This window comes from Opisthocomus hoazin, chromosome Z (assembly GCF_030867145.1).
Source record: "Opisthocomus hoazin isolate bOpiHoa1 chromosome Z, bOpiHoa1.hap1, whole genome shotgun sequence".
NCBI lineage: Eukaryota > Metazoa > Chordata > Aves > Opisthocomiformes > Opisthocomidae > Opisthocomus > Opisthocomus hoazin.
In genome coordinates this window covers 40,027,426-40,045,489 of record NC_134454.1, presented here as the reverse complement: position 1 = coordinate 40,045,489, position 18,064 = coordinate 40,027,426, and the positions used below count along the sequence as shown (strand labels likewise).

The following is an 18,064-nucleotide window of genomic DNA, read 5'->3' as shown; positions in this document are numbered from 1 at the left end:
TTTTATAAAGTTCAAGTGGTGGTTTCCCACCGTTTCTCAGAAATCCCCACAGCTGTTCTACGATGGTAGTCCAATCGTGTAGGAAACACAGGGAGCTGGCAGTTTGAACGAAGGAGAGCCAAGTCTTTTGCTTTAACCACTACCAGTCCAGTCATTGTTGTGATTGATAGGCCACTGTGAAACAGCTTTGTCCTGCTAGACACACTTTGGCAGCCAGGAGGAAACATTTAAGCTCTGCAAGCAGCGAAAGAAACACTGTGAAAAAGTGCCATGTACCTATGTGCCAAGAGCTCCAGAACAGCTTTAAGCTCTAAAAAAATTCACAGTTTTTGTCTTCTTCAAGGGTGGTGACTTCCTTCTTTGCAGCTGCAAAGACTGTAACCTTGAAGAACTCTCCAGCCCTCTGTGCTCATGCCTTCCAACCCCAGGCTGTGGTGCCAGGGCAGGACAGAAGCCACAGGTTTTGGCTGTAGCTGGGGCCCATAGTGCTACGTGTTAGCATGATTTCAGTTTGTGATTCTCTTTTGACCCTCTATGTTTTTTCCCCTTCCCGCAGATACAAGACAGTATCCAGTGTTCGTGGGTCACAAACCAGGGCGGAACACCACGCAGAGGCACCGGCTGGACATCCAGCTAGTCATGGTCATGAACAGGACCCTCTATGTTGCTGCTAGGTCAGTAGTCCCCTGCTTGGCCACTCCCCCCTTGCTGCTTTCAGAGGAGGAAGAAGAAAACGAGGGATGTTTGGAGTTCTTCTCTGCTGGACACATTATTTTTACGATTTTCATGTGCTGAGAGAGAGCTTTGCAGCCTGTTAGTAAGACATATTGGAAACCTTGCTAGTCATTCAACTGATGTTCAGTTTTGCGAGGTGCTGAGACAGTCCTTTCAGGACTGCACACCTCTGCCTTCCTTTGAGTCCAGCAAGAGGGAAGTTGCCAGAGAAATTGTTCAGTCCCAAGGAGGACAGAGTCCATCCTCACCCTGTAATTTTGTTTGTGCACACCATTAATGATGTATTTTAGAGAATGATTCTGCTGGTACACAAATACAGGTTCGGGTAAGAGTTATGAAACTGTAACATTGCTGTTTTAGGCATATTTTTAATATCTTACAACTAAAAAAGAGGCAAACATGTTTGCTGCTGTTCTTTTGATGTGCTTAGCAAGGTTAATTCAATTTGGTGCCTGGATTTTTTGGAAAGCTATACTGTGCAGATATAAGCACATGCCTTTTTATAAAATTTGCGTATGGAGCCACCCATTCAGTTTGCATATCTCAGCACGGCACCATCAGCTTCAGCAGAGCTACACTGATGTATACAGCTGCCAATCTGGCACAGATCAGACATTAACACTTCCTGTCTCTGCCTGTTATTAGCAAGGAGATTGACGCTTAGAGTGGGAATTTCCTGATGGATGCAGGAGAAATGCAAGAAGGGTCCAGATTAGCAAGGGCCAGTAGTCCAATTTAGGAGCTTTTGGATCCAGATCCTGTTTGGACCTCCCTGCAAGCTGCCGCTCTGGTAGCAGCTTGTTTCCTGCTAGTTTTGTGGTCCTCTTCGTCAGAGAAATACACACCCTTCTGCATGTGCCACAGAGAGTTAGGCTGTTGCTGCGGATGGGAGAAGTGGTGGGTGGGATGGGCAGGAGGTGAGAGGGAACAGCTGCGGAACAGGCAGCCCCTCACCACCGCCCCTGTCCTCAAAGCCTTTGGCAGCCTCGAGGAGCTGCCCGGCTTCTTCCTCAAACAGCCACTCCCCATCGTCTGGGTGGTCGGATGTGTCCTGTGCTCGAGATGAGCCTGTTGATCTCCACTCAGCACCAAGTAATTAGTTGCATTACACCATCAGAGTCACTGAGTGAAGTGTTTACATTGTTGTGTCCCTGGCTGCAGAAGACCACGCTTCTGCCTGTTGACCTACCCAGGCGTTGCAGCCCCACCAGCTCCAGGCAGCTGCTTTGCTCTTCGCACACATGCCAGTTTGTACGGGCTCTGGGCAGCCCCAGGTCAGGTCCAGGTGAAGAGCGTGCGTCCTTCCACGGGGAGCTGTGGTAGCATCGGTTGTAGGACATGAAGCACGGCCTCCCTGTGCTTTTCCTGAGCTCAGGGCTTAGTGTCGTTGCTACATTTAATGTGATAATGAGTGGGGTAGGGGAGCGGGCTGAAGGGGTTTGAAAGGTGGTGGCAGGATTTCCTCCTTTTCATGGCTGAGTTCCCTTTGCTTTCCTTATTTGTTTTCCTTTAAATGAGGAAATCATTTGCAGTGAGAAGGTGGTAAATCCGCTTTGTGGATTTTGCTTTGCTGTATTCATAGTTTGTTCCCAGACTGAGATTGACGCAATTAGACTGTTGCAGTGCCAAAGCAAGCGGTATTACAGCAGGAAAACCCAGTGAAACATTTTGGGATATGAAACCACTGTATGCACAACTTACATAAAGAATGCGACTTACATAAAGAATGCTAGTATTTGGTGTATAGTATGTGTACTGGTATGTGAATATACATTCTTACGTATTGTGTGGCTATATATTTATATAAAACAGTTTACTACAATGAGAGTGCTTATATACTCGTAGGGTCTAGTGACCTACAAAAAAGAATAAAGACCTGTTCTGTTTTGTGCTTACACAAGCCCAGAAAATCTTCTTACACTTTTTTCCTGTGGTAACTCAAAAACTCTTTGACATATTCTTTTCCCCCTCCACATGTTACTGAATAAAATCCCTGCTGGGCTGAGAAGCCTATGTGATACAAGTTAAAATTCAAAGGTCATTTTTATCCTTAAGTAATAAACTTCAGAAAATGAATCATCCTTTGATAACTCGGGTGAATAAAAGTTTATAACTGCAATACTGCATCTCTTTTAGAGGCAGTAGTAAATCTGTAGACTGAAGCAAATGTGAACACAATCAAAGGTGTTTCTCAAAGAGTTTTGTAATAAGATTCATTGAAAACTGTAGCTAGCATAAATCCCTTAGCTATTGTATCAGATATTGTTTTCATGCTGGTTTTTTTAGACATTGAAATACATTGATGCTAAGTTTACATTTGTACCCAATTATCTGAAAAGCAATCAAAACAAATGATTAAACATTGATGGTTTTTATTTTGGAGTTGTTGGGTTTGGGTTGGATTTTTTTATTTGTTTGCTTGTTTTAGAAAATCCAGTGTTTACTTTACAGACAGTTCTCTTGCACAGGAGAGAACTAACTCAGGTTTGAGAACCAGTAACACTTTATTGCTGGGCGACTGGTGTAGAACAAAATTTCTGTCTTGTCAGTTGTTTATTTTGTCACATGGGGTATATGACTCCAGTACTAGCTATTACCGAATAAAATTTTGTGTCACTTCGGAAAGGCTTTATTCCATATTATCAGGCAGAGATACCCAGCCAGTGTAAATTAGAATAACTCAGCCAAAGCTCATGAAGCTGTGCTGTCCGACTATCTGGCTTGCAGTCTGCAAAGGACCTGCTCTGTTGTCTTTTTTCTCGTGGGAAGGGCACTCCCTCGCTGTCTCTTTCGCACTCACCCACAGCAGCGCACACACCCCCTTTTCTAAGTTTTCCATGTCTCCTCCTCCCATTGTCTTCTGCGGTGGCAGCTTTTGTTCACGTTATCTGTCAGCCCTCATGTGTATGTGCAAAGCGGTTTATTGAGCCCACGAAGCATCAGGCTAGCTCCCTCCTCATCTGCAGTTACACACTTCCAGACTGAGTGGCCAAGGGTCATGCACAGCCGGTGGCATTATTTAAATTCCCTTCCTCCACAAGATTATGCCATGGCAACAAAACTTGGTTCTGCTGACTGGAGGTGGGAAAAACGGAAGCTCTAGGATTAAGTCAATTTGTGTTAGAATAACTTAATTAGCAGCGAGCTGTACACATACCACAGCTAGTAGATAGCAGGAGTTGGGCAGCAGTGGGAAAAGGAGGGCGAGGACAATCCCGCATTGTCTGTGGTGAGAGAGCCCTCCCCTGAATTTGACAGCTCTTTCGTTCTCTGCTGACATTGTCAGCAACTACGTTTCATGTGCGGCATGAGAAAATGATATGTAATTTGCCTGATACTAACCCTCTTTCAGATGATTGCGTAACTTGGCATCTGAGTTTTCTTTGAACTGTTTCTTGAACCAGAAAGTAAGTCCCCTGAAAGCTGTTTTATCGAGTGTGGAACTCAGTAACTCTGGCCTCATTCTGAATACCGCCACTGTATTTTCTAATTGTCTTGTTTAAAAAGAAAAAATCATAACCACTGGAAAGCAAGTCTGATGATTAAAATCAAGAGCTGTGCTGGAAGAAGGTCTTTAGCGCTCCAGCCGCACCTAATTTGCAATTCAAGAGATTTTGTTCCCACTTTCCTATAGTAGGAGTGACAGCAACGAAGAGTGATGTACATGAAAAGGGAACCATGCAGTAATCTATGAAGCTGATGTCACGCTAGTAGGTAATTTTAGTCCAGCACCAACCCTGATCACTGCTCTGCCAGTGAAGTCAGGCAAATAACAAACTGAAGTGTTAAGCCCATCTTGGAAGTAAATGACAGCTCTAGTTTTACAGAGTCTGGAGGAGAAGAAAACCCACAAGTCCTCAGTCTGGCATCTTACAAAGCAAACAGCCTGAAGCACCGTAGCAGACAGCAGATTTCTAAAAGCCAATTCACCGCAACAATGCTGCCTCTTTTCTCCACGTGAGAGAATTGTTGCATATTCCTCTTATGGCAGTGGTTTCTGTTTGCTTCATTTAAGAGACTGGCACTGTTCCCCCAAAACCCAATAAAATCAAGGTAACATTTAAAGGGGGGATTTCTGAAATGAGAACAGTCTGTATCCTACTTTCAGCAGGCCCCTCCAGTGCTGTGGATCATGCTCCAGCTGCACAGCTTCCTGCATGTTGAAAAAAAGCCAATGTTATTTCAAGGAAAAATGAGATGATCAGTCCCAATTTGATGTGACGGTTACTACAGTGTTGTGGGTTTTTGAAATTTTAGGTTACATACAGAGATGTCCTTGTTCTCAGCTTACACAGAGAAGAATGTTTAAAAATATCTCTTCACCTGAGTAGCTGAATCTGTTTCCTTTTTCCAAGGAGAGATTGGCAACTAACTGTAAAGAGGGACAGGTTCTCAGGAAAACAGGAAGGTAAATGCAAGCAAGAAATGTGGACTTTTTCCAGAGGAGTATTTTACAGTTTAGTTTGGCCACCAGTGTGTGAAGAGGAGAATGATTTCTAGGAATAGTTTTGTAGCTGTCAGCCTTTTGCCTACCATATTGTCAATCAAATTATCACAGCTGAGGTTAGATGTGTAATTTTAAAAAATTTAAAAAAAAAGAAAGAAGCATTAACCTCTTTTTAACCCCGAGTGGCTAAATGTGGCACAGTGACTGCTAGCCTAGGAGTCTGGCAAAGGCTGCCTAAGAGCTATTGCAGCTGATTTCAGGATACAGAAAAACATCTGCGTGCTAGAACATGGCATCTGCTGTAGGACCTATAGAGCAGAAATTATATGAAGCTTATCTCCTTTCCAGAATCTCATTTGTTCGAATAATTGCTTTTGGGAAACAATCTTGCTTTGAAGTTTTGTAGCATTTTTCTTTTTTTCTTAATGGGAAGGGAGATAGTTTATATATGAAAGTTCTTTCTGGGAGAAGCAGGCGATGCTGTCAGTAATGTTCCCTGGTAAGACCTGTGATCTTCGTTTGAATGGATTGTGGATTATCTTGTGATAGATAGCTCTCTTCACAGAAAATGAACTGTCTGACTACTCCATTTGACTTTGCATTCATTTGCCTTTGTTTACAGGGACCATATTTATACTGTTGATATGGACACATCACATACAGAAGAAATTTATTTTAGCAAAGTAAGTAGCTTTTATCATCATCCAGAAACCAAGGACACTAGAACAAGCTTCAAATAAATAGGAAGATGACATTGTTTCAAACAACTTGCCAACGCTGCTGTAAAAACTGTAATAAGCAAGTAAGATGGCATTGCTAATCATATTTGGGGAAAGCTAGAATAGCAATCATGTCCTCTGTGAATTTCTGATAAGTAATTTAGCTGGGCTGATAAGCAATCCGTACTGAAATACAGTGAGGTCCCTGATGGAACATCTGTCAAACATATATTCATTTATATTCAGCAGTTTTCTGTAGCAGCTATACTATCCCAATTAAGTATACTGAAACTTTCATCATAAAAAGCAAGTGCTTTTTACATATTTTCATGCACACAAATTTTATTCACTCATCCAAGTACTCACTAAATAAAATCTTACTATAACATCACTTTGTAGATGTATTCACATTATCTCTATGGGAAGTTACATTCAAATGAAGAAGAGCTTTTTCTGCATTACCATATTGTATATTAACATAAGCATACTAGAAATAATCTCCCTTCGGCTTCTTTGCATTGCATACACATTGTGTAATACATGCCAAACACAGTCTTGGTCCAGCAGAAGGTCATACAAATTCCGGCACTGGATGAATTCCACTGTAGTGGAGAGTGTTTCATTATAACTATGAATGATGCTGAAGATGAGCTTATGATCAGCTGCTCATCAAAAAGTGAGGGTGCAGGCTTGTAGTGGAAATAAACATTCACGGTTACGCTTTCAGCTTGGGGGCCTTCATGAGTGCACAGTGCCACGGCTTACTGATGGGGAGCACTGTGAGGACTGTTGTGGCCATAGTGTGTAAGGTGTTACTACTGTTTTAGGCCATATGTTTTGAAGTAAAGTTTTATTTTAATTAATCAGCCTATCACATTTGACCACCCCTGAAACTTACCACAGAAAAGTCCAGGCTGCGGTCTACCTGTAATTGTTCTGGAGGAAGAGTATTAGCGGATAAATTCAGCAGCATCTTCACAGGTGGACGGCTCGCCGAGTCTCTTAGGTGTCTTGAAGTAATAAGAATTACCTGAATTTGACTTCTGTGCTGATCTAAAATGTAGTCTGCTAGAATACATATTTTGTTTAGAATCCAGCTAGGGGTTACAGTCTGTAAATGTTTATTCTGATTGTCAGAACAAGATCAAATTAAAAGAAGATAGCATCTAGTAGTTTTAAGAAAAGTGCATATGTTTTTGAAAGTTCTGCTATTGCTGAATTCCGTTGGTTTGGGCTTTAAAAAAATGGGATAGGTTTCTAGTCTAATGAATAGATGGCAACAGAAAACTAAGTGAATGCTTCACATGACTGATCTTTCGTTGTTGTGGTGAATTAATCATGGAGAAAGGGTGCAGAAAGCTTTCAATAAATATACGTTCAACAGCCAGTCTTCCCTAAGGGACTTCTGAAATCAAATGCAACAGGCTCTGGGCTCTAATTGTTTTCTTTCTTGATCCTTGCAGAAATTGACATGGAAATCTAGACAAGCTGATGTAGACACATGCAGAATGAAGGGAAAACATAAGGTAAGCAATTTTCTTTTCTTCTGCATCTGCCACTTTAGTTTAGTTGCCTCACTATTATCTCAGACTGCTGTCTGTGATGTGGAATGGATCATGCCGTTCTCTTCTTGCCAGTAATTGCTTTTTCCATCAGCTTACTGAAGGCTTTAATTTGCAAAAATAGTTTACTTTTAATGTGATAAAACATTACGACAAGAGCCACAGCAATATCCTGAAATACTTAAAGCACTGGGGATTTTGGACATAATACTTAAGTGTATTGAGTTTGCTTACCATTGCCTCGAAAGCTAAATGCTGCTGTCTGTCCTTCTGCAGGAATTTACTGAGAAGTTTGTGTAAAGCATCGGTAAGCATGAATGTGTACAGTTGTAGAAGGACTATTTCTCACACCAGTTTTACCCTACTGTAACCTATGACCAGCACAAGTGGTACCAGAATTAGATGCAGACTCTTTGATTTTTTACACCTGCTTCCCCTTCTAGTTACAGATGCTTTATGGGAATACATTGCATTGGTGATGTCTTACAGCAACATAGATGAGAAGAAGATCAGATATTTCACTCTTGAGGAAAGCAACAGCATTCAAACAAAATTCACCTATGTGAACAATAGCAAAATCTGAGCTATAATATGAATATCATGTCTTCAGTTCTTTGTAACCATTTTTAAACACTAGAATACAAATCAATTGCGTGTTGCTCATTGTCAGTTAAACATAGTTGAAATAAAGCCCAGAATATCACAGTGGCTACCAGCCAATTTCATTTTAGACCTGACAATGAAATATCGTGGCATAAAAATAAAACCAGACACCCAAAATGCGGTAGCTGAAATGCTTTTTATTATTTTTCTTCAGGATGAATGTCATAATTTTATTAAGGTTCTCCTAAAAAGAAATGAGGATACATTGTTTATCTGTGGAACAAATGCGTTCAACCCTTCTTGCAGGAACTACAAGGTATGTGATATTTTTTGAGATTCCAATTATGCCTTGTCTTTCTGTTAGATTTATTGTGACCATGCTGGCAACAGCATGAGATTGTCATTCAACAGTGCATCATTTGACTCTGTAGCATTTATCCTGACTTGTTTCAATGCTACAGAGCTCAATGTTGATTGGATTTCTGACTCCTGCACATCAAGTTTATTGCCACTTTGCATTGCCTTCCATTGATTCAGAGTCCTTCAGATCCCTGCTGACCACTGGAGATGTGGTCACTCCTCAGAAAGTTCCTCAGCTTGTTACTGACACTCACATCAAGTCATAGACTGAATCTGAGGGTTGCTGCTGGGGCTGTGTCTATTAAATGTCTCTGTTTTACTGTTCTCAATCCCAAAGCCAATTCTCAAGACACTTGAGGGCTTAGCACAGCAAAACCTGGGAAGATTAGTGTTGGGGACTCAGCATATGTGGAAGCTGTGGAGATCATATGGCTGTAAAAGTGACTGACAGCAGATTTCTACAGGGAAAGATACAGTGGGAGGATGATGTATTCCTCACTAGCTGGGGATCTGCAAAGCCAAAATATTAGTGTTTAGCCAAAATAGTGTAGAAAACTGTGCTGGTCCATGGATACTTGACATTAATTCCTTCACCCCAATTTTTTCCTTTGACATAGTGTGTCCGTGTCATCTGCAGAGCCCATTTATCCAAATGCTTCCCAATTTCTCAGGCTTGCACCAGTGTAATCTGATATAACCCCCAACAGTGGATGTCTCTGGAGCAGCTTTGAAAAGAATTCACTTAGGCCCTGGATATCCAGACTCTGCTTTTTCAGGCACTGCTGTGTCCCACAGGTCATTTCTCATCCTCTTCAGGAAAAATAAAATTCATCTTTGCTAATGCTGCTTTTGATAAAGTCACAGCACAATTCTCGTTCATTTCATTGGTTTCAGAGTTACTATGAAAAACAGAGGAAAGGCATTAACATCCAGGAAAACGAGTTGCTTAGTGGTATTTGCTGTGACTGGTGCTCTTCCTTGCTTTTTCTGAAATGCTGCTTTACCCTGTTTAGCCACTGTGATGGCTACAGTCGAGGAAACACTGAAGAGAAGCTCAGCATAGTCTTTTCTTTCCATCAGTGGAGACAGAGTCAAATCTGGATGAAAATACAAGTCTGCATCGTGGTAGCTGTGTGGTACAGGTAGCTGCTCTGTTAACAGCCATTGCTCCTTTTCTCCCTTCCTTGCATCCCGCACATAGCATGGAATGAAGCTTCTCAGTCTCAGTACTGTATCTAGTCTGCCAGCACACTTTGTCACTTTTTAGCTCTCAGGACCGTCAATGCGGCTAACAAATCTCAACCAGTCCCCTTGCTAGAAAGCTGTCTCTTAGTACAGGTACAGATCTCCCTGGCATCCTGATGTGAGGGATGTCGGTGACCCTCCGTATCCTTACCACAGGGGTTGCATTCCCTGTGACGCATGGCTTCTGCAGACTGCCTCACCACTTGCTGAGCTGCAGGGGCCAGATAGTGATGCCTTTGGAAGTCAGCAGAAAGTCTCTCCAATACCCACCCTGGATTTTCCTCCATTTATGTCGGCATTAAATAGAGAGAGCACCAAAGAAGTGCCAAACAGAAAACAGGGCTGTGCCTCCACACTGATGTTGGAAGTGTGGATGGGCCTGGGGTTTGGGGCTCGGTGCAGGGAAGATTGCTCAGGGCTGTAACTCGTTTCCTTTCACTATCACGTGAAATGCTTTTCAGCCCTTGAGAAAATGCAAGTGATTCCCTTCAGAGTGGGTTTTGACAGGAAGTGTACATGACAGAAAACAAATGATGACACATCATCGTCTGGAGGACTTGGGTACTGTAACGTACGAGGTAAAAGTTGATTGGAGTAGTTGGTGGTGCCGAGTGGGTTATTTTTCATGCTCTGTGAATTTATACCATATGTGATTTACACAGTATGGGCGGCTCAGGTTACTTGAATATGCTAGAAATATTCTTATTCCCAAAATATGGTAGTATAAGAATCTTAAAGAGGTAAGAGCTGTACCTTTCCCCCGTAGGTCACTAAACCCGCTTGAACTTAGTGTAAAGTTGATCTGTATATTTGTGTCATTATCAGTGCCCAGGTTGAGTTTATTTCCCAGGAGTTACACTTAAGCCTCAGATTTTACAATTCCTGCACAGATTAATTCTTGCCTGACGGTAAGAGGATTTCTCCATGACACAGACTCAGCTGATGCAGTAAGACTTGGAGAGCATCCTTCTGAGTATGCAAATCGAGGAAGAGAGCACCACTGTTGAGACTAGAGCAGAAGGATCTCCGGACTTTGGGGAGAAAAATGCACACACAGATAAATGTCCTAGTGTTGTTTCTTCTGACTGCTATGGCTTGCAGTCTTTTCTGTGTATAAGAGCGCTTCTGTTGCATCACTGTAGAGGATAAATTTTGAATCCTTGCCAGAACCACAGACCACATAGCCTGCTACAATTCAACAGGAAGCATGTGTATAGATAAAATATAGACTGAAGACTTTTGTGAAATGTGTCGAGATAAGAGTGATTAGCTCCAAAAGAATGCCTGACTTACTGGATGCACTTTCTTCACACTGATTTTATTTAACACCATGATTTTTGTCAGGTTCTTAATTCATAGTCAGGAGAAAAGTTAGAGAAAAGACCTGCCTCGCTGTCCAGAAAAGAAGAAACACTGTAGTAAGCCTCATCCTGGGTGAGAAGTTTTGTTTCTCTATCTAAAGAGCTCCCTTTTGTTTTTCAGATGGATACCCTGGAGTTCCTGGGAGACGAATTCAGTGGAATGGCCAGGTGCCCCTATGACGCAAAGCATGCCAACGTTGCATTGTTCGCAGGTAAAGTGATGGAGATAAACTTTTTGCTTTCTGTCCTGCAGCCCAGGCTTGCTATAGCACTGTCTCTGGAGTCCAGAATGCCAAAATCTAAAACGCGGCAAAAGGAGTGAATAATGACTAAAAACAGGGGGCATAAGGAAATCACTGTCATAGAAGCCTTCCCTTCTCTGGGATTAAATTCACTACCATAAACGTTGCCTGAAGCCTCAGTTTCCTGGTTCAGTGTTTCAGTGTTTCCTGGATTTTTGATAATATGATGCCAAACCAGTGCGAGGCACCACTTCTGGCTGCATCTGGCTTCTGCGAAAGTCAGGGAAAGTCAAGGCTTGTGTGAACTTTAGTGAGTAGCAGGCAGGATGTTCTCTTTAGCAGCTCTAAGCTTAAGTTAACCTTCATAATAAAAGGAAGTTAGGGAACATGCTGTGATGTCCCCTTTTCTATATCTAGAAGGAAAGGGAAAGTGATTTTATTTTAAAGCAGAAGACATCTGATTGTGATGTTACCAGCTGTTGTAGACAAAAGAGACAAGTGTCTTGGTTAATAATGATTTGTGCTGTATGCAGCAGAATACAGTTGGCTCTGATATCTACTACAGTAGTTAAAACAAGTGAGTGCTTATTAATGCGGTTAATTTGGGCTGTCAATTGTGAAATAGTATTTTTGTACCTCTCTTCATGAATCCCTGATTAAATTGTTTCTTTATTGAACTTCTCTTGGTGTGAACCTTGCTCATCTTTTCTTAGATTTGGCTGTAAAATAGGTGGTGAAGATAATACAAAAGTCACCCACGATAATGTCGGTCCTCTTCAGCAGGTGTGATTCTAGAAAGCAGAGCCTGGGTGCTCACATGGAAATACTTTAGCTGTTTCTCTGAAGACTTAAGAGTGTGTCAGTCTTCCAGCCACTCTCAACAGAGTCTGTGGCCAGAGGGCTGTATTAAGCACTACTGTGTTTGAGGTGGCATCATCTGCCTTACAAAGGAGAGATTTTATAGCAGGTTGCAATTTATTTTTTTTTTTTACTCTCTGTGGTGTAAATAAATGGGTCCTTTTGTTTAAAAAATAATGGTGATGATGGTGGTGGTGGTATATAATTTCTTAATTACAGTCAAAAGTACATAAAGTAGAAATTCTCTGATTGTGGCAGGTGATTCGTAAACCATGGGAAGAGAAAGACACCTGCAGAGAAAGGTTTATCCCATGTGTCTCAAATTCTCTATGCTTAGGGCAATCTGAATCACCTTTTAGAAGGGCCTTTCTCACTATTATGGCCAAGAAGGCATTTATGACCAACTTAATGTAAACATATACCTTGCATGCAGCTGAAGTTTGGTAAGATGACTCCCAGTCTGTCGCTGAAGAAGGCCTCGCGTTATTTGAAAATAAAAAGAATATTTATAGAAATCATCATGCTCTTTCATGATGATTCAGAGTAGATTTGATACTTTTCAAATAAATTCTTGTAGAATATACCATATAAATCTGCTACCTTCAAAAAATCGCTGGTTGATATGCCATACATATTGATACCCATAATAACTTTTCAGAGTGCAGTGAAAAGCAGTTTCAGAGCAGTTTAGGGCACTAATCCAGCTCATCTGAGTCTATTGGGTGCATTTACATGAATATGGCTCTTCTTGCAGCCTGTAGCTGTTACAGCTGATATGTGCGAATTGTAATTGGTCGCATGGTGTTCAGGATCTTGGCAGGAAAGAAAATAAATGTGTGATTGTGTTAACATGAGTTCAGACATCCATATCTAAACAATACAGCTTGTTGTTCCATTTTAAAATTGTTTTTAGTTTCTGCTTTTCTTGTAATGATTTTTTTCTGGTTTTGGTAAGAAAAAAAGCCGATTTTTACATAGCAAATAATGGGAATTGTGGGGCTCAGAACAAAGAGTACAGTCCTGCTAATAAGAAACAGTCTGATTTTTATATCTTGAGATGAAATTAAATCTAATTGCAATGAGGAGAGCTTCACCAGTAGAGGCCTCTTTGCTTTGTCCTGGGTATGTCTTCAGTGCTGTTGTCTTCAAAGCCCAGCACCAAACAAAATCTCTGTCAAAGGAGATGTAGGCCTTCTGAGTTTTATGTAGACACAACAGAGACACAAGTTGCTGTCGATGTGCTGCAGTGCTTGTGCTCCTACCAGATGTGATGTTCCAAGATCTGTCTCACACAAACAGGCCTGTACAGTTACCATGACCTGCAAACAGATTAGGCAACAGATACCATTTAAAAATGTTGTTGGGGCTCATGCTTTTACCTCCTGATGGTTTTCCATCTTTTGGTTGTCCTTGGGGTGCCATTTTGTAGACCCTTACTTATCACTTGTCCTCTGGTTCTCTAGGAGAGAGGAATGCATAATTCGTGTAGGAAATGCCTAAAACCCATTTTAGAAAAGAAACATGAGCAGGCAATCCTCCTCGGTCTCTTTGCATCCCTGTTTTGCCTGGTCTCCCTGCACTCTGTTTAATTTTTTGCTAATGATCTTTGGCAGAGGAGAAGTGCTCTCCAAGTGAGAAATTTGCGTAAGTGTCAATTAGCTGACAGTCCCTAATACCTGTCTGGTTTAACCCTCCCAGTTAAAACTAACAGTTCTGTCGTGGCTTCCCCATGTTTGTGGTGCTCTCACACGTAGACAGAATTTATGAGCATTGGACCGGAGCCATGTGCAGGGAAACTGGTAAGTGTCGTTCAGCATGACTTACCTAAACTGGGGAAGAATTATTCCATAGGGTTTCTTCTCCCACAGCATCCTTCTGACATGATCACTTTGAAAGCTGGTGACTTGCTCAGCCCCATTTATCTGGCTGGATTTTTTCCCTTCAGTGTTCCTAAGGTGATGGTGATGATTTTGTTTGCCCAATCTCATTTGACTGATGAGAGAATTCAATTATATTCTTTCTAATGATCCTCCCCTCTTGTTTCTTCTTTCCTACCTCCCCAGAGGGAAAGCTGTATTCTGCCACAGTGACCGACTTCCTTGCAATAGATGCAGTTATATACCGGAGCCTTGGAGACAGCCCAACTCTGCGGACAGTTAAACATGACTCGAAGTGGTTGAAAGGTAGATAAACAAACAAAACGCAGAAAGCGGCATCTCTGATGTGAGTCTTGGATTCCTGACAGACCTCTCTGTCATTTCATTTCACCAACGCTTTCTGGCAGAAAGAGGGAACTAAATTACATCTCTTACTTACACTGATCTGTTTATCTCTTTCCCTCTTCTCCTCACCCCACGTTACTGGGCCTGACAGAAACTGTGAGCATGGTAGATCAGTATATATATATTCCAAGCTGAAATCCGTCAGTTACAGATGTTGGATGTAAAGGTTGGAACTTGCAGGACTAGGTGTGCTTGGGCTGTGTTTGAAAATATTCTTGCCCCAGGACTGTGTTAGATTTTAGTCAAGGCTGCATGAAGTGTAGAGGGTTTGTGCTGTAACATTAAGATTCATCAATGAAAATACACTTATGGGAATATTGCACAAAGCCTTTCTTTTATGGTTCTTAGGGACTGTACAACTGCCATTGAATTAGGCGATTTCTGTGCTTTAAATGCCCTCATTGTTAAGAATGGTGCTGTTTAGCTTCATGTAGGCGTTATGAATAGTTAGCATTTGGACTGATTTTAACAGGGAGCAAAGCCATAGTTTGAAGTCTTTTTCTGTGTGCAGAAATGTTTTGCCAGGTGTCGACTTTAGCTGTCCCACTTTGCTTGCTGCTACAGACACTTGTGGCCAGAAACAGTTGCATGGTTTGTTATTCCCTCCACACACAGCCTGCATGCCATGAAGAGCACTGCTTGGACCTCTCAGGCATACCATTATATACTGCTTCATTACCTTTCCTCATGCACCACACAAGGCAGACGTGTTAGTGGCAAACACCTAACTACTGTGCAGTGATTGTGCACAGCCTAGTCCTCAGACAGTGGTTCATCCATGGTGGTGATGTTGCAAGTTCTAAAAACTGAGAAAGGTTGCCTAATGTGGGCATTTCACCTTTGGTTGTTTAGTGTGAATATATTTGGCTTATCCTTGCACACTATATGCTGTACATAGTGCCTGAATAGGATATCTTGGTTTTTTTTCTAGAGCCATACTTTGTCCAAGCAGTGGACTATGGCAATTACATTTACTTCTTCTTCCGGGAAATAGCAGTGGAGTACAACAGCATGGGAAAGGTAAGGGCAAAAAAATTGCCTTGAATGACTTTGTCAGATTCAGGAGGAGGAAAACATATGCTATTCTTGGACCAATGCTGTTAGGAGTGACCTTGAAATGAGAACCATAAATCACGATGACAAGGTCATCATTTTGAGAAGATTCCTATTGCTCAAGCCAAAAGGTTGGTTGGAGTGAAGCATTGCACTGTCTTGCACTTGTTTCTTGCAGTGATGGAGTATGCTGGAATCTCTTTTCTCAAATCATAAAAAACACAAGGCAAATGTAGTTAGTTAAGCGTAGTAGGTAATTGTTAAAATGGATTCCAAAACAGGGAGATCTTTTTCTTTAAGAGATATGAATTGGAGTGCTGAGTAAACAGAGGCAGGAATTTTGTGCTCTGCCATTCTGTAAAGAATAATTAAACACTTTCTGCATTTTTGCTAATTTCGCAATGGCTTTCTGACTAAGCAGTCAGAAAAGCTGACCGATGTCACAAAGGTGGAGGGCAGGAATAAAAGCCCAGAAAGATTTGCATAGTTTTTAAGTGCTGAAAACACAAGAGTCAGAACAGGCAGTGTGGGTTGCAGGGATTGTGAATATAAAATGTGCTTTTGTTTGGGGAAATAGAAAGCTAAGCAGTCTATATGGAAATGAGTTTTATATGGGTTGAGAACAGATCTCCTGAAGGATTTATGGCTGTGTAGTAAATGCCACAGCCTTATCTTTTATAGCACACTGTTCCAGAGCTGAGTTTTTCTCTGTTTCTTATTTGTCACAGATTATGGAACATAGGATTAAATTAAGCACCTTGCTGTGTTATTCCAAATGTTTTAAAAGCAGAATTCCGACAAAGTCTTCTAGTTCAAATAAACATTTAATTTTCTCCATTATTTTTGTGCTGCTCCTTCCAGGTAGTTTTCCCAAGGGTGGCTCAGGTTTGCAAAAATGACATGGGAGGATCTCAGAGAGTGCTGGAAAAACAGTGGACTTCCTTTCTCAAGGCTCGTTTGAACTGCTCAGTTCCTGGCGATTCACACTTCTACTTTAACATACTACAGGCAGTTACAGATGTTATCCATTTCAATGGCCGGGATGTTGTTTTAGCAACCTTCTCCACTCCGTATAACAGGTAATAGGCACAATAATCTTTTACCTTCTGTTTCCTTGATGTTTTGCTTTTCACTGCAGTTTCATTTTACTTTATGAAGGTACAAGAAGTGATTGCTCATATAATGTAATTATTATGTACCATGCGCTTACTGATAGTTTATGTTTCACTTTAAAATACCCTAGTATTGCTTACTGCATTTTGTATCTGATAATTTAGAGCAGCTTTCAGCCATTTACTATCTGGACACATTTGTTGGACGTACTTTTCTTTACATGGAAATAATTCAGACCGACCACCAAGAAGTTTTGGAGCACATAACTTGCAGAATGTTACTCCAAAGAGAAAATACGATTTTTTTCTTCTCACAGAGAAAAGACTTGGTCTGTCCTGTTTACATCTAAACGCCCAAGAACCATGTTGTAATCCTTCCCTCTATTTCATGGATCCCTGCAACCTCTTGCATTTTCTTCTGGGAGAGCCAAGATCCTACGCTGTCCTGCTGGCTGAGGAGGAGGGTCCCCAGAACACCTGTATTTCATTGTTCACGTGGTTTTCCAAAAGCATTGGTTCATCCGCAAAGAATGTATTACCATTACACATTATGACATGTTTCTCCAGAAGTTATTAGAAGAGTAACTGTATCTAATTATTGAGGTCTCCCAGAGAAGTTAAAAAAATAGTAGCATTCTAATTAAAAAATATATTGCTGTTGCACAGACTAGCTTTTGAGCTGAAAGGGGAACTTTATTGCTGAAATTCATCTGGTTTTGCTGTGCGCTCACCACCTCTTGTTGAAGCCTGACCTCAGTGAAGTCAAGCACAGAACTGACTTCAAATGAAAGTAAACCCAGGCCTGTAATGTGTAATTGCTGGTTTTGGCATCAAAACTATAGGAGCTGCAATGGAATAATTGTGGCACCAATGGGGAATACAGGCTTAAATTAATGTGATGTCTTTTTATGCAGACTGGCTTAATAAAAACAAATGAATAGAGATTCATCATCAGAAAATAGGTTACAACCTACAACCTTGAGATTGTCTCAAAATTGAGATTGTCCTCCCATTCTGCTAGTGTCTCCTGTGGCATGTCATGAATACTACTTTTCCTTAAACCCCGTATTTTAAAATCTAAGCACTTAGTGTTAAAATCAAGGTACTATTTTATAGGCCTCATTTTTTCCAGACATTGAACGTGACAGGAAGGCGCATAGGCTTAGAGACACCTCATTAACAGACCTACCTCTGACACAGATGCATCTCTCTCATTCCTCCTACACTGAGGAAAAGCTGCAACAAATAACTTTGATCTCTGGAACAAAGCTTCGCCCTAGAGTGAGCTGGAAGAGATTCCTTGGTCTAACCTGAGGTCATCCAGGGTAGGGGCTGGTGATGGGCTGTAGTCCAGTGGTTAGGAGATAGCTTGGCTGTGACCCACAGTACTCCATCTGTATGGCTTTATGGTACGGACCCACAAATTGCCATCATCAAGATGTTGCAGTCTTCTCACTGAAGCGAACCCTCCATCACTGTGGAGTT

At 41.4% G+C, this 18,064-nt stretch overlaps 1 protein-coding gene across 3 annotated transcripts in view; it reads left to right on the top strand.

Annotated features, from left to right (window-relative positions):
* Nucleotides 1-18,064, top strand: part of SEMA6A (semaphorin 6A) — a 115,056-nt gene that overhangs the window by 52,199 nt on the left and 44,793 nt on the right. For all 3 annotated transcript variants that reach the window (XM_075410715.1, XM_075410713.1, XM_075410714.1), the window contains exons 3-10: nucleotides 557-674; nucleotides 5,805-5,865; nucleotides 7,365-7,427; nucleotides 8,281-8,382; nucleotides 11,154-11,244; nucleotides 14,196-14,315; nucleotides 15,346-15,434; nucleotides 16,329-16,546. In XM_075410715.1, the coding sequence (XP_075266830.1) occupies nucleotides 557-674; nucleotides 5,805-5,865; nucleotides 7,365-7,427; nucleotides 8,281-8,382; nucleotides 11,154-11,244; nucleotides 14,196-14,315; nucleotides 15,346-15,434; nucleotides 16,329-16,546 (862 nt within the window). The remainder of the gene's footprint in view (nucleotides 1-556; nucleotides 675-5,804; nucleotides 5,866-7,364; nucleotides 7,428-8,280; nucleotides 8,383-11,153; nucleotides 11,245-14,195; nucleotides 14,316-15,345; nucleotides 15,435-16,328; nucleotides 16,547-18,064) is intronic.